The 27,847-nt window shown below is 37.9% G+C and overlaps 1 protein-coding gene across 1 annotated transcript in view; it reads left to right on the plus strand.

Annotated features, from left to right (window-relative positions):
* Window positions 1-27,847, plus strand: part of RBMS3 (RNA binding motif single stranded interacting protein 3) — a 709,828-nt gene that overhangs the window by 607,414 nt on the left and 74,567 nt on the right. Inside the window, exon 9 of the mRNA XM_086467847.1 lies at window positions 17,247-17,353. Coding sequence (XP_086323973.1) covers window positions 17,247-17,353 — 107 coding nt within the window. The remainder of the gene's footprint in view (window positions 1-17,246; window positions 17,354-27,847) is intronic.

Raw genomic sequence — 27,847 nt, forward strand, 5'->3', positions numbered from 1 at the left:
GGAATTCAAGCAGGAAAGTCAAAAACATGTTTTTAGAGGCTATTTCTTAAGGATTTTTCTTTTTTTGTTGTTGTTTAAATAGAAACCTGTCTGTTAGCATGTCAGGTTATTTCTTTAAGCTACACCAGAAAGGACATCTGAATAAATTGCGATTTTACAATACAGGTATTGTTGCTTGAAGATCATTATTGTGTTATACTTTCTACCCACAACTGCACCTTCAAAAAAAAGAGACTTTAGAACAGGAAAAAATAGGTTGAATAGCAGACTGGATGTGTTCTCGTTAGACTTCTTTTTCAGAAGACTTCTTCTGTTCTGAGTCTTAGAGCATGGGAGCAATGCTTTGAATAATGTACCAATCCAAAAACAAGCTTAATTTGTTTAATGTAGCGCTAGGAAATCTCGATGGGCCTTTGTGTAAAGAATGACGATACACAAATGGCATATTGAGAATCTTCACTGGAAAAAAAAATTGTCTCCTAGTAGTGTAGGATTCTGGCAAAGAAAAAAGACAATGATCCTTTAAACTTTTAAGTACTGTTCTTTAGAAAGCTGACCTGCTTTTTCACACATTTATAAACGGAGTGGTGGATGGACATGGAGTGCCGTAAGACCAGTAATGACATGGTCCCACTGACTTCAACAGATTTATGCTGGCAGAGAAAGACTGAAAAAGCAGTTTAATTCTTCATGCAGAGTAAATTGGAGTGAATTAATACAATCCCAAATATACACTCAGAACAATTTCTACTACAACCTGCGTTGTTCCAAAGAGTGTAAATGCTGTTATGGAAAATAAATTACTGGACTTCGTTGGTCACTGCCACTGAAATTAGTGAGTGTACTGGAATACTTACTACTTCTCTTCCCTTAACGTTGTGATGTTTTTTGCACACGCATATATGTCGCTCAAGTTCTAGCCATTATTTCCTCTCTCTATCATATAAAAATGTAAAGGATGCAATTTTCATTTCTTAATTGTTATCTCCATGATCTGCCTAATCGTTAATTAGCTAATGGATCCTTGCAGTAGAGTAACAATACCAGTCAGTATTTGACAGAAAAATACATGTATTCTTATGCTGAAGTCTTGTTTTGTCCTCACTCAACTGTTTTCATGTGGTGTATTTATTTTAAAGGTTAACATACACAAAATAATTATTAGTTCCCAACGTAATTTTGAAACCATCTTGGAGACAGTGTGCATGAAGCAGTTCAACACAAAAAGTTAAAAATATGAGTTGATTTCGCTTCTCTACGATCATTGATCTTGGCTTTGTTGTTTTAAAATATCATTCTATATGTTATTAAAGTGAGGGAGCTTCAGATCACACAAAAATTTTCTGGAAAATAGATTTTATATCAGAATTGGAAATGAAATGAAAAGTAATGAGTAAAGAAATTAGGTTAAAAGGCCAGAAAACCCATTAGAAACTCTATGTTTATGTATTGTCCAGGAAATCAAATGTCAGGAGAAGACATTTGTGAAATAATTATCAATCATTTAAAACAAAAAAGAGGCAAACAACAGAAGCCTACATTTTTATATTTCAGGGACGAAATCCAGGCTGCTAAATCCATCAATAAGGCAATTACACAGCATTACTCTGATTTTAAAAGATGTTGAACAGTCACAACTCCCGTTGCGGTTGCGCTCCCAGTGGCTTTGCTGGAAAACTTGACTCCCCAAACATCGTTTTCTGTTCAGAGGTAGCACATTGTTGCTGAAGTGAGGGGAAAGGGGACCATTGAAATGGCATTCAGCAGAGTTGGCACAGCCGTTGTATGCAAGCTGAACAATGTTGAGAGTAAATGTGGAGACCTGGGGATGGACTGGGCCTTGCTAACAGGAAATGGGCTTTACAAAAAAGAACATTGATTGCAAAGCAGCGAGGCAATAAATGCAGGGAAGAAAATGACCCTTCTGTTTTTCCTTCATGTTTCTCTTACGCAAGCATACAGATTTGTGCATGCTATTCTTTAAGGCTTTGGTATCTTGAACTGTCTCTTTACTTGTGCCTAAAGCTGTTTGACATAGGGACATGGTAGGAAAATCCTGGAGGTTTGCAAAGGTAGGTAAATTTTGGATAATCAACTGTACTTTGCTGTTCTTGAAATCAGACTGCAAAACTTCTTGAAAGTAAACAGGGACGAGTCTATGTTTAGCTAAATTAAATTTTATTAAGTACAGACTTATTTCTGTCTGTCTTTGCAATAGCATCATCTTTGGCTTTATATGAAGATGACAGGGACGTGAGCACAACCTGTTAGGTGACATTGCCCTCTAGGGATATAGGAGTGTGACCTTGGAATAGCTAAATATTACAGTAAATCATACAAGTTTGTTTGAAGCGTTAGATAGCTGCTCTTGGACTGTTCTGTTGTTCTGTATTTGATAATTTTCCACAGATACCTGGTAACATTCACATATATAGATATATGTACACATTATGTGCAGAGACACAAACACACACAGGGAAATGTATATATGTACACCTGTAATGCAATCCAGACCTTATCGTTACAAACTCAGTTGTCGTTGGTGCTCTAGATCAAACTGTCCTCTGATGAAGCATTTTAGTGACATGATGGTGGCATTGCAAACTTGGATTAGTGAAAGAGATCTTCCCTGAAACAGAGTGAAGTGGGAAATGGGGCTGAGAAAATAGGGCACCTAGGCAGAGTTCTTTGAGAAGGGTTATCTTATGAATAAATATTGCACAAGAACTCAGGAGGTCTTTACTCAGTGACTGTGTGACACTGGACAACTTGCATTATCCCAGTGCTGCAGCTCATCTCTTTGTGAAACAAAGGAAATACTTCACTGCCTACTGGGAGAATGAATTCATTAGTGCTTGTGAGGTGTTTGCAAACAAAGTCTCTGATAAGCATCATAAAAAACCCCAGCTGATCAAGTATACAAAAAGTGGCAGCAGAAGTTACCTTGAAGGAGCATGGCATGACACAGCTTCAGAACTACATAAGCATGCTCGTACCCTAATCCTGAAACACTAGTAAATGTTGCATAATGTAAATATGAATAGTTAGTTAGTATGAGAAGACTCTCCTACAACAGAATTATAAAGCAGGAATAAGACATACAGGATTAAGCTTGTGATAACTCTTGTGTTCATTTTGTATGCTAGGTAAACACAGTAAAAACTGATAATAAAAGCAAGTTAGTTTGGTCTAAGCTGACCGTTTCAAATAATTATATTTTTCTTCTAGTATTGTAAAGCAAGTCTTCGTGGAGCAAATGTGCAATATTATTCTGGCTTGGCACAAATGCACCCTAAAAGCAAGAGCTTTTCCCCAAATGCACTTTCATCTTTGCATATCCAGGGGTAAAAGCAGCCTGATGCGAACAGGCTGGGCTGAGTCCTGGGTTACCATGATTGCATCTGACGTCACATGTGCTTCTATTTCTGTCCAGGAAATACATTCTGTCCAGGCTAGTTAAAGACCACATGCACAACCAGTATGTTTCCAGGAAATCTCGTATCACTCTGTCCCACTGAATGTGTAATTTGATAGATGCACATTAATTATATGGTGCACATCCAAGTAGTCCAGTTCTCTGGGCGCCTCAAACAGAGGTGGAGACAAAGAAGTCTTGTATTTTTCATCTCATGCTTTACCAGCAAGTCCATGCTGGCCTATTCAATAAAACTTCCTCCACCATTAGCATAGACTCTTAGTATCACTGGTTATCTTATCTCCAGTGTTAGAATTTCGTGCTTCTCCATTTGGAGCTGAGTTTTAGAGCCTGAGGCTCTGTCCTCCCCTGGGGTTAACAACCCAAGAAGTGGAACTGTACTGCATAGGAATAACAGAAGTGGCTTAATGGCAGCATTTTTAACAATTATTTGTGGCTCCTTTTAGGATCAAGAGTTAGCTAGAATCCCGATGCTGAATAAAATCTAGATTTCCAATATTCTTCTCCTCAACACTGCTATTAAAGGTATAAATAATCTGTTTTCTACCATGTTTTAGAGTTACAATGAAGTCTCCCAAGGCAGTACGATATTCTACTGTTGTGTTAATCCTGTGGCATTAATGCTGACATCAGTGTGTTGTGGTTCATTATCCGGAGATGTTATTTGTGTGCAGATCCTAGCTGAAATATTTGGAAAATGTTTAAAAATTTGGGTACTATTCGTGCTTTTGTTACTCAGTCTTTACCTTACCCTTCGTTTAAACTTCATTGTTCCTCTTCTGACCATCCTCAGGACCGTGGGATTTTTCTTCCACCTCTGGATCTGTACCAGAAGACGTTCTAGAAAAGGTGTTCTCCCTGTCACTTCAGTCTGTTTGTCTGTCACCTGGTTGTAAAGTTCAGTACTGAGCTGGCCTTCTCATGGCAGGAGAAAACCGTGAGGTCTCTCCTAGGCCTGCCACATTCCTCAAAGCAGAAAAGTTGTTGCCCTTTAATTCTCACTCTGCTGTGTTTTCAAGATTTATTAGCAACATGGAGTGGAATTTGTTCTCTGTCTGCAGGGAAATACTATGTTGTAAGCAATAAAGCTGGCAAAAAGAAAAAAAAAAAAAAAAGAAAGAAACTGAGAGCCAGATTAGCATCTCTGTTAACAGAAGAGTAAAAAATATGATCACGTTTGCAATGGACTCTTATTAAGCTGGTGGAAATTGCAACCCAGAGGTTATACACTTAGTCCCTGACAGCAGAATGTTGTCACTCCCTGCTGGCTGATTCATGAAATCATTTTCTCTGAAGAAAATTGCTGCTTCACATCAGCCGGACACAGCTTTTATCAGGCCAGTCTCTGATGCTGCTCTTTGTGATCACGCTTTGAATAGAGTTGCACACAGACTCATGATGCCAATGTGGCTGCATCCACATGCTTGTAAACCAAGGAAGGTTCCCACCCAAATGGGGACAAAACCTTAAAAAATGATTGGATTTTGGTGTCAGAGCCTGTTACTGTTTCTCATAATGTAATTTATCTGGAAGAGAGGTCCTTGATTCTCATCTTTCATGTAGTCATCTCTAATTTTATCTCCTCTGGCACATAAGTGTTAGATCATCTATTGAGTTTTGAGATAATCTTTTAAACCAACTTTGGTAATGGAGCCTCGGTTTTTTTGTCTGGAGGAAACTAGTCACCTCAGTTTCATTCATGTCTTGATGCCATACAATTACTCTGAGACCATCCACGGACTTAGTGGATTCCTCATAGTGCAATAGAACAGGTCTTCAGTCTCTGTTTTCAGATAAAAATGCAATTTTTATGACTTCTGTCATTCTGTTTGCTGTAGACAGTGATATTTAGCCCATCCACTTGCTTTTTCAATTACAATGTTTTCTTGGTGCAGTCTTTGTGAAGGCACCTATTGTCAACCAGAAATGGAGAAGGACATGAGTTGCATTTGTTCTTGTGTAAAGCTAGAACAAGGGCAATTCAGAGGCATTCATTCCCCTTCTCTTCCTGTTTTCACTTCATTTTCGTAAGGTGTTTTTCTTTGACTATTTCTATACCTTTTTTTTTTTCTTTTTCAGCTATTCTTTCTTGTTGTGCTTGGCTTGCTCCTGCTCTTATTATTCCAGTATTTTTAACTGAAAGAGTAGAGGGCTGATTTTTACTTCATCAGTCTTAGCATTGAAATCATATTTCTTTTGTAATTTCTGGACCGAGGGCAAAGCAGGATCTAGCATGACCTTCATACAACCTTCGAGATATGTATTACACAGAGTTAAAGAAGATTAGGCTATCACACTGTCTCTAATATGTAAGTTTCCTTCCTTGTCTACCCACAGCTGAGCGCTCTGCAATTGAAAATTTCAGAAGAGTTTAGTGTTATCTATTTAATATTCTAGGATATTGTCTCAGATGGTAATAAAGGAATTTTAAGCTGCAAGGTTTAGAATTTTCCTTATGTCACAGCACGTTAGATTTAGTGTTGGTATCATCAACACATTTTCAAAAGAGCTAAGAAGTAGCTTGCCTTGGGAAAAGATTATAATTTCACTTTTTTGTCTTTCCCTTGGATAAAGTATCATCATAAATATATGACTTAATGGAAAATTCCCAGTGAAACCACCGTGCAGTTTTCTGTCATGGAAATCACAGGTACAATTGTGCCTTGAAGGCAGAGACTTACTTTAAGCTAGTGCGAAGCCTCCATGTCCTGGCAGGAGCTCCAGGTGGTGATAGGCTTCAGGGGCTTGCTGCCTTCTTGCCCTTCAAGGAATTGGAAGCCACTGAGTAATATTCTTTTTTTCCAAGGCCCTTTCTTCTTTCCTGGCACATACATGGCAGTGCCACATTTGCTCCCTACTTGCAGGCACTTGGTGAGGGGAGCAGTGACGTTCAGTTCAGTAGCACCCAGCAAAGTCTGTCTTGCAGACTCAGAGCTTGGAAGTTGCTGTGAGGAGCAGCCAGTGCACTGAATTGGAGCTGCGAGGGGTTTTGGTGTGTCCCATGCATGCTGCATGGTCAGCAGTCCATGCTCTGAGCTGCTGCTCGCCTCTTCTGTTGGAGAGAAAAAGGCAAGGGGTGTCAACGTCCTTACTTATATGTTGTTTGTGAAGTATTCCCTCACTGCCTTTGGGCCTGTTTACAGGAGAAGATGGTAAGAGCACACAGTGAGGTTTTGTGGTACACAGTAATTATTCTGTCCAAGGTATTTAGTGTGATTTGGATATTCCCTACCACAGAGAAATGAACTCCTGCCTTTAAGAAACCGTCACCGTCTTATAAATGCTTTCTGTTGTGTAACCTATACCCGGCCACGGTTCTGACACACTCAGGGTCAAATCCACTTTTTAAAGGTCTTCCTGCATTTAAGTGAGGAAACTGGTGATGCTTTGTGTTAGCTTCTAGCAAACTCGCTCATTTTAGGGCATACACATTATGTCTCTCAGTGAATGCAGAAGAATAAAATGAAAGAAGGGCAATAACAATAAAAAGAATTTCCCATCAGCTTTTCCTTCTTTCTCACAGTAGTGGCAAAATTATATTGCTCAGCTATGTTTTAGCTTATAAGTGGTTGGAGTTTTTGCTGCTGCACGCAGTAGTCGTTGGAATGTGTGTTAATTAGAACTGATTTAAATAAGAGGATTTTCATTAGGCAGTGTGAGAAAAAAATCTGAATATTTCTGAATATTTTTAAACTATTGAACAGATTGATATCTGGTTAAAAATGGGGTTTATTTTTTCATTTACACAGGAATATTTCATGCATCCACAGTAATCAGTGCTTTTAGGAATATGCTTTTTCAGCTCTGATATCACGAAGGTCATGTTACTACTTTGACCGTGCACAGGGCACCTTTACCTAAACCAGATCGTTTATCTTGTTGTAACAAATTTCTACTGCTACTCTTTAACAGGCTATGAGTAGAGCTGCAAATGTTAGCCTTTTATATGTGGCCACGTTTTTGTTGCAGTGACCATTCACAAAGACACAATAGATGTGTCTTTCCTCACAGTCGGTAAACAAAATGTAGTATTTAAGCATGTATGTCTGAATTATATAAGCTAATGGTCATAACTGAAGCATTTTTTACTCATACAGTTTAACACTGAGTTACATAAACTCTTCTGGACATTGATGGTATACATATGTTGGAGTGTGAGCAGCAAAGACTCAACCATAATTAGTCAAAATAAATATCTGTGTACAGCAATTATCATTGTCATTATGCTAGTGGAAAGAAATCATTGTATTGACATAAGACATTTGGCCAGGTTTCCTTGTTTATATTGGAAATGTATGTTTGAGAATAATTTTCTTTTCTCTAGTGTTAGTTCTAGCAGTATCACACAAACAAGGGTGATGTGATGGTGATACTAAATAAATACTAAATAAAAAGTAAGAAATAATTTAATAAAATTAAATTTAAAAGAAATTAATTCAGTACTTAAAAAATAAAGAAATACTTAAACAGTGACATGAAATAACCTTGTATTAGCAGCGCCAGAATTTATTCTTTGTACTACATAAACTCCGATCGTTTTGTCTCTGGACTGTCAGTCCAAGTAAATTTTTCTTAGTGGGATAATAGCAAAGTCTCTGGATCAATAATATTAGTTTATGAGAATAGTAAAAATAGATTTTATAGCAGAAGTGCAGAGCTATTGTTTTGGGAAGCAGCTTCGAATAAAAGCTTTGCATTTGCTCTTTTCTCCTGAGACTACTAAAGAGAACGCTAAAAAGTGAAATGGGTGACCACAGAAGCAAGTAGGGTCACCCATTACCAGGGATTCATTTTATTTCCATTAGAGGGGAACTAGAAAGCATCTTACCCTATTTGTACCTGATTTTCCATTATAAATTACGGTACATGAGATCATTTAAAAATCGCTGAGCGTTTCAGATGAAGCTGACTGTTGCTATTCCTTAATAATTGAACAGTAAGAGATACAAGATCTCCATTTTCATCCAAACAAAGTAACTTCTGAGATTATGGGAGAGGGAAAAAAGGTATATGAAGTACAATCTTCCTAAAAGCTCATAGGGCAGTCTCAGAGTGGGATTTGAAGAGTGATTTTGGGTTCACGTTTAGAAGGTGAGGTTTTTTTCAGTTGACTTCTACCTGCAGATGGGAGTCCTGGGACCGCATGTCAGCTGGTGCACCTTGGTACAGGAGCTTTCAAGTGCTACACCAGTATGAAGTAAATGCACTAAAGTCAGCGTGCTGCTTCTTTAGGAACATGATATAACTCAGACCTCTTCTCTAGTTCACTGCTGCAACATATGAACTTTCAGCTTTAACGCTTGTCTGGAATGAGGGGCAACACAGTAAGACAGAAGAACCCCACTGTGTATTTTTTTGCTGAAAACTAGTTCCTGCTGATGGGCTAGCAGTTTTCTTGACTCTCTTTACATGTTGTTAGTAATATGAAGGGATTGCAGCTTTAGGTTTAAAGACCAAATAAAACACTAGTACCTGTAATTTTTGAGTGGTGGCACTGAAAAAAAAAGTTCTGGGAGAGAAAACAAAGTTTGTAAGAGAGACTCAAACATAACTACTGTAGTATTTAATTCTAGTTCAAGTCATAGGCTAGAAGCCTGTGCTATGACCCATTGAAAGTATTGAAAGTGTTCTCATACAGCTTCACTGGATCTTGCGATCTTGGGTTGGATCCAGATCACTCCTAGCTCCTTGTCGCACATGGAAGAAACGTGTGCCTGTGTGGCAAGTCTTGGTCTAGGAATTCACAGTGAAAAACAGTAAAAAGTTTTAGAATGCTTTCAGGAATATTTTTTGAGTTTGGCATTTTTTTCATCTCACTTGGAGGAATCAGCTCCTGCCCAAGTATGAAGTCTAATGAGCTTCTGAAGCAGTAAGCCAATGGCATAAAAATGGTAAAAGCAACACCCTTTCCCCCCCTTTTTTTGATCATAAAAGTCAGAATCCCAGACAGTAATTAGCATTTGCAAAATCTATACAAAAACATAAAAAATATTTTTTATTGTTTTTCTTTGAAAACTGTTCACACTTGTCAGCTATTGTCAACAGAGAGAAGCTCTTGACAGGGGACCATTGCATTATCTTTATTCTACTAATTACTTGTATAATTTCCAGAAGAGCTATATAGGCTCTTCTTTCTTCAGTGTCTTGCATAGCTGCTCTGGCATGAGAGAAATACAGGGAAGCTGTGGCATAAGTTCCAGACAAAAATTCTTCAAGCATGGAAAGTTGGGTTAGTTTCTTAAACTTTCACTTTTTAACAGTGCAAGTGTGAGGCTTTGCTTATTTAACAAAAAAAGCTATTTTATATCTGCTTGTTTTGGTATGTGTATATTCTCTATCTCACAGATAATATGTGAAGTGCTTTCAATGACTTGTAACCAATATTGCCCTTCAAAATATGATACTATCTCAGTTTTTTGGTACATAGCTTTTTCCAGTGAGGCAGGAACCCAAGGGAGTCTTATCAAAGTGGTTTTTGGAGGAGGTGTTAACCCAGCCAAATTCTGATTTGCAGTTAGAATTGACACATTAAAACAATGTGCCCAAAATTTCAGTTGCTTATGGGTCCTGTCTGAAAGTCATGGAAAACACAAGTTTAAGCATAGGTGCATGAAATGAATTCTGCAAACTGATGCACATACTTAGTTGGTTTGGTTTCACATTCATTCAATAAAAGGACCCCCTCTTTTGCTGTAAAGGCTCTTGGAGAAGTTTAAAAAACGCAAATTAAATGACTCCTCAAAGACCCCACTGCCTCTTCATCCAACAGTTAAAGGTTGTGAAAAGCTGTCATGGCACTGGGCGCAAAGGATCAACTACAGCTGATATTCTTCAGTGTTATGCTGGGGGCCTCCAATAAGGCAGAACTTTGCTGTATCATCAAGTTTGAGGAAGCTGCTTTCTCTGGCAAAACTCACAGCAACAGCAGCTCTGCTCTTGCTTGCAGTTACCTCAAATTTAAATTTGGCTGAGAATTTCTCTCTGACTTCTGTGAGCTCTGGTTCAGGCCTTTTGTGTCAAAGAAAAGGCAGAATCCAACATTAAAGTGCAGTGTATTATTTAATTAGTTATTAATTATTGAACTCTTTAATTCTGTTCTGGATTTGCTCTTCATTCATTTGTGCTTTCCAATGTAGACTAGCACTAGAGTTGGTTGAGAGATGGAGTTTGTTACAATCAAAATATATCGTCGTATTACAACATTTCAGAACTGTTTTAATACTCCATTTCAGCTTTGCTATTTTGGGTGATTTTATTTAAGTTTCAATACCATATTGAAGCATCTGTTTCTATACATTATCTCCATAAAATAATGTTTTAACAGTTATAACAGTTTCTCCTTATCAGCAACGTTGGAATGGAGCATTTTAATAGGCCTGAATCATGTACTCTCAATCTGCTCTTCTGTTGAAAATTTAAAAATGAAAATAGTTTTTTGCACAAAATCAAACCGTAAAATGAATGTTGCAGTTTCTCATAGAAAGGAGACTCTGCTTTCTGATCTGCTCTAACAAGTCTTTATGGGGGCTTCTGCAACAATGTGATTAATTATAACTTTTCTGTCTAGTAGCTGGAATGTTTGCATCGATTGCAACAAGATGTGGACCACGCTTCACAGTTGGCATGATGTTTCTCCAGCATATGCATATAGTTAGCTGTTCTACCTGCTTCAAGTAATTTCTGTTTCACAAAATAGAAACACTGACTTTATGCTTGACACACTATTTCTCCTCTGGGATTTATTTTTCTTTTCTAATACATTCTTCCTCTTTAGAAATAATTATACAAAAAGATGAAAGAATTGCTTCCCATTTCTTAAGACAAAGAGGTGAACTAGAGATAATTACTTAAGCTATAATACAGTTTATCAAAAGTAAATCACTTTTTTTTTCTTGCTAGCCAAACAGATGTTTGCTTTTTAATTGTTGCTTTGGGGTACTTTTCTGTTATGTAAAGCTGTTTCCTCAATTTCTATAATTAAATTGTGAAAGTGGTATGTTGTAGAAACTAAAATTCGATGTTAACTCATTGTTTTGCTTTCATAATCAGCTGTACAGGTCCACTGAATATCCTGTAGTTAAATTTAACTGTAAACCTACTGGACAAGTATGCTGCATATTGCTTGACCTGTGTAAAAGCACTGGCTCTTGCAAAAACACTGAGCAGCATTTGAACATGTAATGGTGTGCTTTCATTATACCTCTATATGGGTGTATATGTTAGGGTCTGTCCTGTGACATCACATCCTGTATCATCTGCCTCTGGGACAAAATGTATTACTGTGTTCCTCAACAAGTCAAGCATTCCATGTGGGATAGGATAATGTGTTTATTTGCTTCATTACTTACACTTTCCTTACTCATCTAACACCTTGTCCTTACGTGTCCTTTTGTCCTTTCTTGTCACGTACCATCTTTTGTAATTCCTCATCTTCATTTTCCAAGAGCAGAATAGCTGTGGTTGTGTTTTAAAATCTTCTTTGATTTATTGCTTGTTTATGACTTCGGGATGAATCTGTGTGACAGGACTTTCCTAGAAGGCAGTGGACTCACTAGAGCAGAGAGTGGCTCTATCAATGGGGTCCTGAAACTTTTAAAATTTTAAAGCTTACAACAGCAAATTTCCTTTTGTAAATAAACTCTGTGGGTTCTATAAAGACCATAGTCCTGCTGGGTACATCCATCTGAGCCCAGGTATAGAATCAGAACTTTAACTTGCTCTGTTTCTAGAGCTTTTGTGTCCCTCATGTCTCCCTCTGAAATATGGTATGAGTAAACAGGTTTGCTTACAAAGTGGCTTTGATGTTACTGTAGGATGGAATTTTTCTTAAAGTCTAAAAAGGATTGATCTGTGGCAGGCAAAGGGCTTGGTTCTTGCAGTGTTTCAATCAGATATTCTGTGTGATTTGTACATGAAAATGTTATCAAAATTTGGAAAGGAGTTAAGAACAGTATTTATCAAAGCTTTATCAGTTTGGATGCTTAGTGTAATTGTGAACTTAGTTACTGCTCTGCTCCAGTTTTACTGTGGAGGAGCATTTGCCAAGGCTGAAAATTAAATTAATCCAACTTTCTCATAAAAACATACTTCAAAAAAGATCATTGACTGTACACTGACCATTCACTAATATACCAATGACTTTCTCATAATTTTTCTTCACATTAACAAAATGAAAGCATTTAAAGACCCATATGAATGTTCACAGTGCACTTGTTGCTAGGCTGTCTACTGGAAGTGTTACTTTCATTTTTGAAGAAGATTAGAAGAAGAGATTAAACTCTTCCTGACATGCTGAAAAATATTCTGTCTTCAAAAATATTCATAGTGAAAGCAGTTGAAATACATAAATGCGTTCTTGTTATTACTTTTATATATATATAAAATTCTTGCCATTGCTGGACAGATGATGCTATGTGACTGAATCTGAAGTTGGGAAGGACAAACTTTTCTCAGTAACTCTTAAGATAGAGAAAGTTTCAGAGCACCTGAAATAATGAAAAAGATTCACTGAATACAAATGACAGCTTTCCTCTTCCTTTATGAAGCACATGCTCATGAATATATACATTTTTGCATATGTAAAAGCTCAAGTGTATCTGCCTTCCGATGAATGAAAGAATAAGGAAATTATGTATTCAGAACTAGCTAGAAGTTTGCTTTTTTTCTTGAATTCTCCAGTTGCTTTCCTGAGATGGAACATTTCTAAGAGGCTGCTAGATTGGAGAAGGGGACACTGTTATCCCCATCTTCCATCTGAAGGTTTTGTCCTATTTTTAAATACCGGTGTTGCTTTTGGTGATACTAACAGCCTTTTGGAAGTTTAGTGCTGTCTGTCTGCACGGTCAGTCCATCTAAAGTAGTGAATCATGAGAAGCTGATCTCCTAAGAGAACTCCCAACAATATTGACAGGCTTGACTGGCATAAAACCAGTCTCTCTCTTTCACCTCCACTAAAATTCTAGAGTAAATTCAGGGCCTGATTGAAGAGAGATAGGGCTTTAGCCATTGACTTCCGTGGGAACAAAATTTGAACACTGGCAACTACTGCCCTCTAGTCCTAAAGCAGCCCTGAATATCTTGGCAAATGCTGTTTAGAAGCACTATCAATTTGATCCCACTTCCTTCTGAGGACTGAAAGCCAAGTTCAGGCCTATTTATGTCTTATTAGCTAGAGCAGGCTTTGAATGGGAACTACAGCAAGCGTTTAAATCTTCTCCTTGAAAAATGTGTTATGGCTTAATGAACCTTGTTCAGGTTAAAGCTGTTATTTATTCTTGATATTTTTATACTGTATTATTTGTTACTGTCAGGTAGAAGTCAAAGAAAGAGCATTGCCTTCTATCTTGAAGAGTTTATCAGGGTGGAATAGACTGAAATTTTTCTCAAGTGAATCAGTTCTCACATTTCTGACAGGAAAATACCAACAGTAGATTTTCCAGATATGCTTGAAAATACCACACATGCTCAAAACTTTGAAGATGTCAAAACCATACAAAACGATGTGCTTATCAGTTCAGAATATGAACATATACAGATATCCAAATTACATTTTCTATTAAGTCAGCAATATAAAAGGTGAGAGAAGAGGCAGGGTCAGAGGCATTTATTTTCAGTCAGTGTGTTCATGCAGAGGAAAAGGAGAAAAGTAAAAATTCAGTCCATAAATTGAAGAATGTCTGTCTGGAATGGAAAAGAGCAAAAGCAGAAAAAATTTCAGACTCCCCTTTTTTCCGTCCTCCCCTTCTGAAGTATTTGGGGGTAAAATATCCCACTTCTGCTGCAATCCTTTGATATTGTTCATGTAATGTTAATATTGTTTGAATAGTTCCTAAATATTTTCTTTTTTGATTAATAACCGTAGTACCTAATAGTGAATTTTTTCATTGTCTGAAGTAAATTTATTATTTTGAAAGCACTTCTGACATTTCATGAAACCATTGAAAAAGAATGCTGCTTAGAAATAGTTTTGCTGACATAGTGGAGTAGGAAATGCTCTTTCTGGTATCTTCCATTATTATGTATTTGATTAGTAAGAATGATGGTACTAATGTCAAATATTTATGTGTATCTGATCTTGCAAAGACTAGAAAATCTTTCTTACAAGGGATTTCAAAGGGACTGAAGTAAACCAGAGATATGAGGAGGTCTATGTACTTAGAGCAACATGTTTGAACTCCTAAGACTCTGTTACACTCTACCTTTTGTCCTGAAAGAAGACAGATTATTAAATTGATTTCTTTATATTTTGAGGTTGGTTACCATAGTTATTTCTGTGTGTAAACCTTTAAGACCTACACTACTGCAGAGCTAATAAGATAATTTTCTGTCTTACTGGATGTAATGTGCTACGTGCCTGTGGTTTTCAAAAAAGAAACACCAACAACCTAAAACCATCTTATCTGGACTCTGTCTTCCTGTCAGAACATTTTCTTTTGATCTTCTTGCTTATGTTAATGTTGAACAACACAGATCAACTATTTTCTAAGAATTCCCCTCAGTTTGCTTGGAGGAATATAACCTCCTGTGCAGGAGTTTGCCTGTGAAAGGCATGGTACCATTCTCCTTTTCCATCTTCTTCCATGCTTCCTGAGAAGTCTGTACAATGTTTTTTTCACATTTTTTCGGGGGTTAGGGTAAAGTTATTTGGCACTTCTGTTCAATTTGAGTCAATTCAGTTTAGGAAGCCCCAAGTTAACAAATAAGAGGTTGTCAGATGGTAATGCTGGATACTGGGAAATCCAGAAATGGCAAGAGCCTTCCTATTTGTGGTTGGCTTATATATAGAGAGGATATGTAGTAAACCAGATAATTTCCTAGCTTGCTGAACCACATCATAGTATATGGGCTAGTACCGCATTTGTACGTTAGCAGATGATCATGGCATGTGTAAATATCCAATGTGCAGATTGTTTTTACATGCTTATCCTAATGGTATTGTATGTTGCTTGATAGTTATTCAGTGCTTAAAACAAAAAGCTTTTGAAGCTTCAGATGTGATGTTTAATAGGTCTTTTTCTAATGCTGTCTTAGCACCTGCTCCTCCCTCACAGTCACATCAAAGTGAATTGTAAGTAACCACTCTGAAATCATGCAGCATCGTGCTGTGGAGTGAAACTGGTGAAGGTGCAGGGCAGTCATCCCTGTAAAATCTCTCCATCTGCAGAAGGAATCTCCATAGCCACCTGGATGCTTTTAAACCTTCATTATTTTAAATTTAAAATGGTTGGCTGAGCATTACTTTGACCAAAATCTGATACAATAATCGAAGTCAGAGGTGGGAGAGGACCTCTGGGGTCACACAGTTGAGCTTTCTGCCAATAATGGATTGTTCCCTGCAGTTCAGTTTCTAGTGACCTTGGAAATTACTAGCCTGGTAAAATGGTAATGAAAAAACAAAGCTGTTAAAGCTTCAGAAGTAGCCAAAGTGATGCTGTCCCATTGAGAAATTGTGGTTTTGATGTGAGATTCTCTGTGTGCATTGCTCTGTGGTTGCAGTTTTCAAGTGATCGTGGTTTTAATCTACACTTTCTGACTCGTTCTGAGCCGGCTGTAACTAAGAGGTTGGGGGAGGTGAGCTTGTTTTGATAGTATTGGAACTTATCTTATCCTTCAACTGTATCATGATTTTTATTACAAATAAATAAGTCGGCAACTTGGCTAACCCCCCTATCGCAACATTTGCTTTGTGTCCCTGCATTTTTATTCTTTCAGCATTTCTGCCCTCCCAGAAACAGGAAATGAGTAGGAAAAAAAAAAAGATATTTTGTGCTTTTTTCCATTGAAACCCCTGGTTAATTAATTAGAGCCTCTACTTGTCATGCCTGGAAACCCAAAAATTCCTGAAAGGATTCAGATAATTTTTAGGTTTCTGTGAACCAAGCCAATATTGGTTTACTTCTCTGTTGATGTAGGCAATAAATGACAGCCCTGACATGTACCTAATGAAGTGGGTAGAATTTGGCCCCTCTTTTAAGAAGGAGGCAGCAAAGGCAAACTCCCACAGGCAAGCTAATTACAGTTTGGACTGAAATATATTTTAAGAGGCTGTTGAAAGCTGGGTAGGTGGGAAGAGATCCCAAGACACAAAGTTCCCTTCCTGTTGTACCCATTTGATGTGTGGTAATTTCTTCACTAGGGGGCCCTATTGTGAGCTGCCTTTTGGGGTGTGCAGCTCTGTGAATATCCTTTCTTCCTGGGACTGCGGCCCCCCGACTATTGTATTCACACACACCAGATCTCAGTTGGAGAGGAAAAGGGTTTTCTCAGCTGCCAACTTGCTTAAAAGAGGAGTTAAGAGGAAAAGAAAGCTAATTGGACTGTGCTTGGCAAAGGTCTCTATTTTATTCTGTTTATTCAGATTTGTAAAGTATTGAGTGCTGAGAAACACAGAAATAGTGAGAACACTTATTCCTTAAACAGATTCTTGCAAAGTTTTTACAATAAAAACAGAAAGCTGCTTTAGTAAAGCAGTGTTTATCCTTGCACTAATGCTGGTCATGAATACGTGTCTAACTTAGCTGGAACTAATGCCTGACTCTACTATTCCACTACAGCAACTTAACATTCTGCGTAGGCTGATTATTTTTTCAACAATATTTGCTAAATTCTTTTAAGGGCTGCCAGTATATATTTTTTGAAGCTTAGTTAATAAGAACAGCTGCCAGTGGAGTCAAGGCTAAAAGAGGCAAAAAATATCTGCAGAAGGCAAGATTTTACTTCAAAGATCAGTATGACAAAGCACTACTGTTGCTGGTATAATCACTTTCTTTGGGGGGGATGCTAATATAGACTGGGTTTCTTGTCTTCACAGCCCCCACTGAGCCTTTGCTGTGCAAATTTGCTGATGGAGGGCAAAAGAAGCGCCAGAATCAAAGCAAATACACACAGAATGGAAGGCCGTGGCCCAGAGAAGGAGAGGTAAGTGCCACGCGGCAATTATTTTCCTGAGGTTTGGCAGAAGTCAGCTGCAGACCTGGAGGTCTATCTTTCAGGGCTATGAAGAAATCAGATTGCACACAAGATACAATAGTTTCACACAGAAAAAGGTATATAAGGAGGGGGGAGAAGAAGGCTTATAATACCGTGCAGAAGAAAAGAGAATTTTAGAGCTTGGTGTCGAGCTGTGTGCAGCCTTTTCCCACTGCAAGCTCTCTGTCTGCAGCCAGGCCTGAGCCCAGTGTTCTCTTACTCGTGTGCCATCTGGACCTGTGGTGTACCTTTTGTAAACCTTAAGTCAATTTACGCTTAAGCAACTCAACAATGTTATTTCGTCCGTATAGTTCCTGGTGATAAAACATTGTCAGGGAATAGGTGGGTTGTTACAAAAGGGAGAGATGCACTTGCACATCCAAATGTATGGTTCATGTAAAAGTTTTTCAAAAGCTTGTCTGAGCTGAGCTTTTCATTCTGTCCAAGACAAAACTGTTTACAGTAGCCTTGTGTACAACGTTAAAAAAAAAAAACCTAATGGTTGCTTTCTGCTCCACTGCACATAGTCTGTTACCAGAGTTTCCTTTCTGTGTACTTGCACATGAAGTGACTCCAAATGTGGGTGAAATAAGAAAGGAATTTATTTTACTCTTCAAGAGTTTTATTTACTCTGCTTGAATGTTATTATGGGATAAAGACACTTGAATAAATGAGGTAGGTCTGGTCATAGTACCTTCTTATACGTGATTATAACTATGAAAGCTGAAGGACTTACAAGTACTTCTATCCTAAACACCTATTCTTTGTGTTTATGATTTAGACTTCAAGGAAAAAAAAACTATGTTGCTCAATTGTGACCCACAAGAATACATGTTGGTGGGGTGGTTTTTTTATTTTTGTTTTGTTTATTTGTTTGTTTGTTTGGGTTTTTTTTTGGTGGGTTTTGCTGTATTTACTTCAATTTTGCAAAACAAATTAACAAGAAAACTGTTTGGTATTTCTAAGTTACGTGTTTCTAGAGGGTTTCTGCTTTTTTGTAACTACTTGATTTTGCTAGCTGGTATTTTTCAGACCGGTAGCTTATGACATATATACTCTAGGACAATTAGTCAGCTCCTAAAACAAACAGAAAGGCCTCTTGGAGGCATAAAAATTTCTCCCTCCAGCAAAACGGTTATTGTACTGTGTTCCAACAGCAATGCTCCAAAATATTTTTAGCTTTGTGGGCTGAAACTGCCGATGTGGCAGCCACATTTGCTACAAGAGATTGCAGAAGTCTCCAAAGGTTCATTGCAGTCTTTTATGTTGTACGTCTCAAAAAATAGAGGTGTCTTCTTAGGAGCCATTATGGTTTGTCATGTTAAGGATCTGCTGAGGAACAAGTTCCCAAGAAGTACATCAAGCAGTAGACTCAGGTCATCGTATTCAGAGCTTTGAAAAACAAAGGTCTGTATATAGGAGACAATAATAAACCCTCAATAAGGTCAACAATCCATATTTTAAAGACCTCTAAAATCCCTGTTTAAATAATAAGTGCCATCAGAGCTATTATCTCCACTGTTCTGTAATTCCTTCAGTTCAAATCAATAAACAAGAGAATATAAAGTTAAAGCCACCAAGCCACCATTATGCCTATGGCCTCAGGGCATCAGCTTATTATATCGTACATAGTTCATTTGCTGGTAGTAGAGTGGCTCATATATGGCCTAGAGGGAGGGTGTAGTTGGTGTGTTTATATTATCAGCATTTAAAAACTAGTTTTTAGTGCTGGGAGACACATTCCTTATTGTTGTTTGCAGTCAACTACAGAGCTGTTTTCATGGTATAATCTACAAATGTGGGAAGATTATAAAGATAAAACCTCAGAAATATTTCAGGCTAGGAATGTGCTCTGTTTTCTTAGACTCTCTTTGCTCTTCTCTTTTTACTAAAAGCTGGTTAATACCTTGCTGCACATTGGATATTTACTACTGAAAGCATCAAAGACAAGAATGCATGTTCTTTTTTAGGGTCACTCATTTATTGGATTTCTTCCCCACAATTGTTAATTTTCTTCTTTCCAATGTAAAAACCTGCTGTATAAATTACTCTTATATTTTATATGCAATAGAGTTTTTTTTAACTTTGTCCTTTAATGATCTTACTGTAAGCATGATGTACCATTCAGTTGTTCTCTGTGTAGCAGCCCTCAGGTAACCTTCCTACAATTACTAGTGTCAACTTTAATTTCTTTGAAAAACAACAGGCAGTGAGTAGCGAGAAATAGTAGATATATGACAACTGTCATAGTTCTGATTATAAATGGGGCCTGGAAATATTCCCTGCACCTCTACTTTTTCTTGGTTTCTTCCCCAAAGCAAAGCATTAAAATAGTGTCCAAGAGATTACTCTCTCAGCATTTCTACGCTGGACAAATCCTATGGTATCTAGACCAGGATGTGTTTGGCTATTGTTCAGATAAGCCTGTGCATTCTTGAATACTTACGTGAAGGGCATTTCTAAAACTTCTGAGGTTTAACCAGCATTAACACTGAGCGTGCATGAGGATTACTGCTCGGGAGGGCAGACCCCAGAGAACTGGCACTAACAGTTCTGTCACTGGTCTCAAATTTGAGCATGCAAAGTAGAGACAGGCAGCTGTGCCCAATACTCTGCTGTAGGGGGAAATATCAGGAGATTTAGTGGGGAGGGGCAGGTTTGCTGCAGTGTTACCTTTCTGGCCAAGCTGTTCTCAAAGGTTTTGCTCTCTTTTGTGGAGAGCTTCTGCAGAATTTTATAAGAGAGGATTACTTTTTTTTTGGTGAAGTTTTCAGGCCGTATTGCAGAATGTAATAAAAAATCTTATTCCTGTCATACATTTTTGTAGATTACTTCATAACCATGTAGAAATACTTCAGTTGTTTGTTAAATTGGTTTACCTTTTGAAGTCAAGTCTTTAGGAATACACTGAATTTCTCTAGGGCTTTTTAGGGGGTCTTTTTGGTGCTTGGTTACTTGGCCAGTTGTGACCAGGGAAGAATGCCTGACCTTGAATAGCACTTTGTAGTCCTTACCCTTCCACTCTTGTTTGAAGCCTCAGGAAATACTCAGTAGATTTACTGAGGCATTTGACTGAGGATTTGTGATGGCTGACCGGTTCTGGACTAAGGAGCCAAGAGCTTAGATTACTGATGGCTTTGTAAAAGGCTGTCAAATTAGGCATCTGACATACAGATGCATTAAATATACAGTGAAACCTGCAAATGTTGGAAATATTTGCCGTGAAATTCTGACTTAATAACTATCAAAATTTCTGCACAAAGTTCAATTATTTTTTTTCAGGCTAGTTTTTCTAGAGTCACACTGGTTTAATTCAGCCCTCTGTTTTGAAACTTGCCCTGACAAGATGATATTGAGATGGTGATAGAGACTAATCATATTCAAATTCTGTCTGTAAAATATTTTATTTATCTCTAAATTGGAATTGACAAGTCTAGAGGTGGGTGACATATCTAAACAAAAAATATTCATTAGCTGAAAATGCATCTGGGGAATCAAGAGTAGCTACAAAATGAGATCACAGTGGATTAAAACCTGAAACTTAAATTTTACAGCATAATCTTTTATTGCCGATTCACTGAAACTTTGTTTTATTTATCCAGAAATAAAATCTTTTGATATGTGTATTTAAGAGAGGATTTATTTGAAATCTATCTGGTAGAAAGGGAGAAATCTCATTTAAACTGAAAACAAATGAAATGCTTTGCATCAGCCCAAAGTTTATTATTGTTTACATTCCTCTAGAAAGAACAGTTCTAGAAATGGTAGACTTTCTATACGTGGTCAGCCCAAAATGATTTTTTTTTTTTTCCATAGTCATGGTATATTGAAACCTTTTATACTTCATTTGCAAGTTTAAAATTTAGACCATTTAAATATTTGTGTTGTCTTTATTGCAAGAGAATATCACCATTACAGTATTGGTACATATATCACAACAGCAACATGCACCGCTGAATGAGACCCCCTCTTGTCATTGAATTTGGTCTGATGTCTATAATGATATTTAGTAATTGCCACCAATAATTCTTCTATTGATTGCTTTCTTCCTTCTGTAATCTGGGTTACATTTTTGTTTCTAAAGCTGAGAGGTTAACTTCCTTTTTCTCCCCTTCCCTCGTTTCCTCCTCTCCTTCTTTCTCCTTTGTTTTCTTTCAAGATCAGTTGGTAAATGTCTAAAGAATTAAATATGGTTTTAATTCTTTCTTAAAAAAATAAGATGACTTAGTACTTTGGGAATGTTGCTTTTGTTAACAGTTTATCTTTTTATCTGCTATTCATTACAATTTTGTCTAATGCAAACAGTAATTTAGAGAGAAAAACATACAATAGGTAATTTGAGAGACTTCCCAAATTTTTGTGAAATCAGTACCAGCGAAGGGCTGAAGCAGTTGATCCTTGTGCCAGTCGTCCCTTCTTTACCAGCAGTGGGCATTTAGAAATTATTAGATCTGTGCCAGGCCCATGTATAACTTGGACATAGATCTCTTCTTATGCTTCCAAGGAGATAGGTACTACTCATTTGTGTTCCATAATCATCAGTGTCTAGGGCTGATGTACCTTATACCTAGACAAATCTTTTTTTCTTTTCTGTGGGAGACAATTTCCAGGCGTGTCCAGATATGCAGTAGAACCCTCATATGCAAACCACACACAAAGACATTTACTATATATTTAGCGTGCATATCGTTAGACATTGGTCAGTATTTTGCATGCTTACTTTCAGCAAAAGCTTAGTTTAGCAAAGAGAGGAATTGAACTTGAAGAGAAGCCTACACAGAGGGAGAAAGTAGAAGGGCAAAAGTAACAGTCATGTAAATGAAAAGACACAGAGCAATGAGTTAAAAATTCTTCATGACACAAGATGTTGTCATTGTGGGCAACGTTTTGAAAAGGTGCCTACATGGCAAAAATACCAAAGACCAGTTTAAATGGTTGTATTTTGAGCTTATAAAGCACATAGAAATATTTTAAAATAATGACCTATATGAAATCACTGTCCCTGAAATTAGGATTTTAAAGGGGCTGGCTTTACTCATAATAAGGGCCATGGTTTGGTTAAGTAGAGTCAGGACTGTTCCTGCTCTCTGAGATTAGTTTTAGTTTTCATTTTGGCTTTCAATTTTCTTCTGTGGTGAAAAATATTATGCCATTTGCCCCAGGGGTTTTCTTGCAGTTGGATTTTCCTCCAAATTCTGCTGCTAAGACAGTGTTTTCACATGCAGAACAAACAGATGTTGGAGATGGGGAGAAGGACATATCTTTTTCTGCACTCTGCTCTATCCCCAACAGATTATTTGGTGAGCCGTCATTTTCAGGAGTGCTGCAATCTATCCCTGGAAGTCTTCCCATCTCACTGTAACATACACATCTAGTGTGCAGATGTGATTGTAATCCACAGCTGAGTTAACACTGGATCAGACTGATGGCAAAACGGGTATGCCAGATCCCCAAAAGCAGATGGTTCATAGGCCTGAAGATGTCAAGGTTAAATATATGAATTGGCTGTGGACACAGAGTAGTTATATAGTATTATATATGTCTCTGTGGGGAGAGTATTACCCTCTTCTTTTTTTTTTTTTTTTTCTTTTTAACTTTTGTAAACTTCAGCACTTATCTTTTAACTCATCAGATGAATTGAAGTGGGAACAAAGTGACTCAACCCCAAGAACAGGAGCTGCGTAGATCAGACTTCCAGTCCAGTTCTGTAGGACAAGAAGGGTTTCTTGTAATTCATTTGGGTATCTGAACTTGTCATTGTGTTTATCAGCTCAACCTCTGACCTTCTGAGGTTCATGAATCATTTCTCAAGTTTGACCTCAATATTATGTATTTTTCTCTCCACAACCACTTTTTTCTCGGAACTTGCAGCTGCTTAAAGAGCACACATCACTGGGATGTGCTCTATTTCTTTCTAATGCATCTATATAGAGCTGTCACATTTACAGTCTAGATTTCTCTTCTATAAAGGAAAGGTGTTTTTTATTCAGAATTAAATTCAGAAATATTTCTAATAATGTGGAATATTACTGACAGAACTGTTGAAATAATCAAAGGAAGGAACTCTGCCAAGTTAACGTCACTGGTGACTGAGCTTATTTTATTAAATCAGTATTTTAAATGAATCTCATTTTGGTTGTTGGTTTCTTCCCCCTTCTCTCTCTTCCTTCTTCTAAGTGTTTCAGTCAGAGTATCTGCTGTCAGGGCACAAGGGATCCTTGTGTTGTGATGCCTGGCAGATATTAGCAGTGGCAACAAAACAAGTACAGGAATTTCAGTGTTGAAATTTCAATTGATTCCACTGTAGTAGCCAAGAGCACACCCATTCCCATGGGATGGCAGTCCTCCAGCATGAAAGGATGAGGGGATGAGTCAGAGATCGGGAAGAGAGACTTTTCTTCTGGTCTAACTGCCACAGTGGTTCACTGCAGAAATCCCTTGAGTCCTAGGGTATAACCTTATTTTTGCAAATCTCACCTTAAGGAGGAGAAACCCAGGGAGCCTCCTGCTTGGAAAGCCCACCACATCAGTGGATTCCACCCCTTTTTAATTTGTAGGCCTCTCCGTTTTTTTCCAGTGGGACTGTGGCTTTCTGCACAGTGAGAAATCCTGCAGTGACAGCAGCCTTGCTTTGCACATGTGCTCCAGCACTAGGCATAGGCTGGCCAGAGCAGGTTAGAGGAGATGATGTGGAATATTCATCTCTGAGATAGGCACAGGACATATTTGTACTAGGTTGATATTATGCTGAATTTTTGCACAGTTGCACACAGTGAGGGAAAGACGTGTGCACTGAGAGTAGGTGGTGATAAGTTGGTCATGAAAGCTGCTTCACAGCAACACAGAAGATATCATGCAACCTAAAATTTGGTCATTTATAGGTAATTATGTTTGCTGGAGCACAGATGCTGGGCTGATAAAGGTGGTGGTTGTGAGAGTTCACAGAGATTTGAGAGAGAGATAACAAACACACCTTATTTCACATGATATTGAAGATGTGATCATTTTTTTTAATAATCACTCCGCAACTTAATCATTTCTTTGAGAGATTTACAAATCCACTTGACATAAGAAGTGCAAATGTGATGATCTAAGAATCTTTTTACTGAGGCAAATGTGCTTATTTATGTTCAAAGCATAACAAAAAGAGGGGAAAAAAAACGAGAAACAGAGCACCTTGTCTTTGCCCATGGAAAATTTTTCACAGTAAAGTCTTGAGCAAAGGCCTTCAAATTTCCTGGGGGAACCCTTGCCTTCTAGAGGCTTTCTGATATTTCATGCACTTTATTGAAGGAAAGAGCTTAAATTGAAAGAAAGGTGTAGACTGGGTCTCTTGTTATTAGAATCTCTTTGTTCACTGATGTCAATAATTAGAAAACTGCAGCAACAAAGTAGCAAAAATCTTCATTCCTTTGTCTTAAGTTGAGACACTTTGATAAAAATAAGTGATAAGTAAACACACTTGGTTTAAATAGTCTTTTGAAAAAATCAGTATTTTAAACAAGCTGGTTTTATTTCTGCATCACGTGACATCCTGAACAGACCAGTCGAGTAATCATTGAGAATGATCTTTATTTATTATTATGTGTGAGACTGATAACAGATATCTCCCCCCCCCTTTTTTTTTTAATACTTTAAGGGATTGCATGTTGAAATTTTGAGGTGTAGGTTTTTCATTCAGTAGCTGAGTGTATGTCCATTATCCAGCTGAGCAGCATAAAGATTCTGTTGTTCAGTTGTTCCTTCATAGAAGATTTATCTGACAGATATTTTCCTAAAGCAGTGTTCCATCATCAGTTCCACACTCTCAGGTGGCATTTCATCAGGACGTGTCACTATCAGGAGAAAGAATAAGATCCTGTCCTTCCACTGAAACATGGGCAAAACAGTGGGTGAAAAGACCTGGAAGGAAATACTCTTCAGCCCTACAGGGGACTGCTATAGAGAATCAGCCAGTGCTTCAGTGTGGTTAATACCATATTAAGCACAGTGACAGCTATATTCAGTTCTGTCTTTGACAGAATATGCTGGACCTCTATCGTGTGGAAGTCTGAGGCCAACCCTAATATTCTGTGTTCGGTATTTTTGGAATTCCTGTTTGTGTGCTATGGAGGAAAGTGCAGACAATTTTCCAGTAAGTTATTATTGCTCATCAGTTTTTGTTCTTGATGAATGAGAATGCTTGAGACCATAAATCTTTCACTGGTCCAGGCTAACTGTTGCCTCTCCTGGGCTTCCAGCCAGCATAATTTTATAGGGAGGAATTACACAACTTGATGAGAAAGAAGTAAATAGTCCTCTGTTAGCTGCTGTTTAAGGCTACTCAGCTGTGGGGGTATTAGCAATATTACTGGGCGTATCGTAGGTGGTGTACCACATGCACGTATTGCCACACACGGTGTTGTATTTGTCTAATGTGAAACTTTCATTTACTGACAAATGCAATAGTGATATTTATAGTGGTCGCTGCTGAAGTACTTGAACAGATTCTGGTAATCTGCCAGCATGAGGTATGGATGTGGAGTGTGGATAAGGAGATGAGTGTCTAGCCTTCCGTATTTTGTACTCACCAGGGCCACAACAGTGTCCTTTATTCCTAGTACCAATAGTATGTAATGGCCATGATGCTAGTGTATAGACAACAGAGTATGTGAAGTTTTTCTGCATGCACCCACACGCGGATCTCGGGCATGATGGAGTTGGAGGGCAAGCTGGGGTGGGGGTCTGTGCACAACCGAGTGCTCAAATATCCATGAGACAAGTAACTGAAAGCATCGTAAACGCGTACTTGCAGGTCTCATGTGGACACTGAGCATGGTTAGGGCTCCAGTGAAAGAGCTGCTGCAATTTATCCTTTCTGTACCCGCATTCTTATTTATGTCAAAGAAACTGAAATAAGAGCAATTGTTCATTTTCCCCTTTCCTCCCAGCCATCCCCCCACTTGTTGCCGCTTTGTCCCCAGCTCACACTAATACAAGCTGTGGGATATAGTGAGCTCTGACCCAGGCAACTCTTAAGGACTGTGAGATCAAGAAACTCACTTATTTAGAGAGCTTGGATCTCTTATTTCCCAATGAATTATAAGGGATTTTTTTCTTAGTCTTGAGTATATGTGTGATGAGATGTTAAAATGTCAACACCTTGAATTACAGGGAATATCTTAAGTTATTTTAAAGTTTTTTTGAAAATTGTTAGAACTAATTTTTCCATCTGTCTAGGGCTTGTACATACTATTTAAGTTGTCTTTACCAGCACAGGAATATAAAAGAGAGCAATAAGAAATTTTACAAGTGTTGAAAAGAGAAAGGAAATTAAGAGAGGATTTTTTTCTCTAAAATGTATTGCAGACAAAAAATGTTTATGATTTTAAATTTTTATTGGCTCTTTCTTGGGATGAACTGTATATGTTTCCATTAGTAATTAATGCAACCTTACCAAACAATATAATATGCTGAGAATGTATAAGATATAAGAATATAAAAATAAGTTAAGTAGATCATCCCTTATGATTTCTAGGCAAATATATTTTTTGCATCAAAACGAGGAGTGGTTTGGGGTCACCCTAAATTTGATTCTTTGACATTTTAAACTTCCAGAAATAGCTGATTTTATTTTCCTTTGTATGAAATGAATGAATTTTTAAAAAATAGCCATGTAATCTTGATCTTAGTCTCCTGAATTATCTTTTGCTTGGGAGATATTTTATTGAAACAACAGTATTTTCAATAAGCAAAGCATTTGCCCTAGCATCTGCTTAAAAGAATAATGAGAAAAATATACAAATTTAATAATGACATGAACTATTTTTTTGGCTAGATAAGGTAATGTGAAGCCTACCCTTTTGGATCAGAAATTAATTTTGGCCTCTGGAAACTTGGACCATCTCCTCTTAGACCGGTGTGCAGCTGCCGGGCTAACCTGGCTGCTCCAGGAGTGCTGCCCACTCTCTGCCTGATCGTCACCAGGGCATTTACCCTGGCTGCTCACCTGCCTGCATGGGAACCAGCCAAGCCCAAATGCTTTCCTGACCTGTCTGAGCAGCCATCTGGAAGGAGGCAGATGCCATTATTTAAAAGTACTTTAGTAGATGGGTCCAGGGGCATTAAAAGCTCCCACCAGGAGTACAGACCCTGCTGCATGGTTGGTAAAGCACCTGTCCTTGAAGCAAATGCTGCTGTCTCCTGTCTCAGGCAACGAGCATATGGTCTGTGTGACAAGCGGAGAGAAATACAGTGCCTTGGGGTGCAATGGTGCCGTGGCCATTTTTCAGCTGCTCCCAAAGAGAGACCAGCACCTTGAGTAATGGGGATCCTCTCGTCTCTGCTTCTAGCCCTACACAAAGGGAGATGTCTCATCTCCTAGTAGTAACTTACCTTGGCAAGTATTTCACAAAGGGAGGGGAAAAAATAAGGAAGACAAAAAGTCAAAGCAAATGCAGTATG

The sequence above is a fragment of the Leptosomus discolor genome, chromosome 7 (assembly GCF_034619465.1).
Source record: "Leptosomus discolor isolate bLepDis1 chromosome 7, bLepDis1.hap2, whole genome shotgun sequence".
In the NCBI taxonomy this organism is placed as follows: domain Eukaryota; kingdom Metazoa; phylum Chordata; class Aves; order Leptosomiformes; family Leptosomidae; genus Leptosomus; species Leptosomus discolor.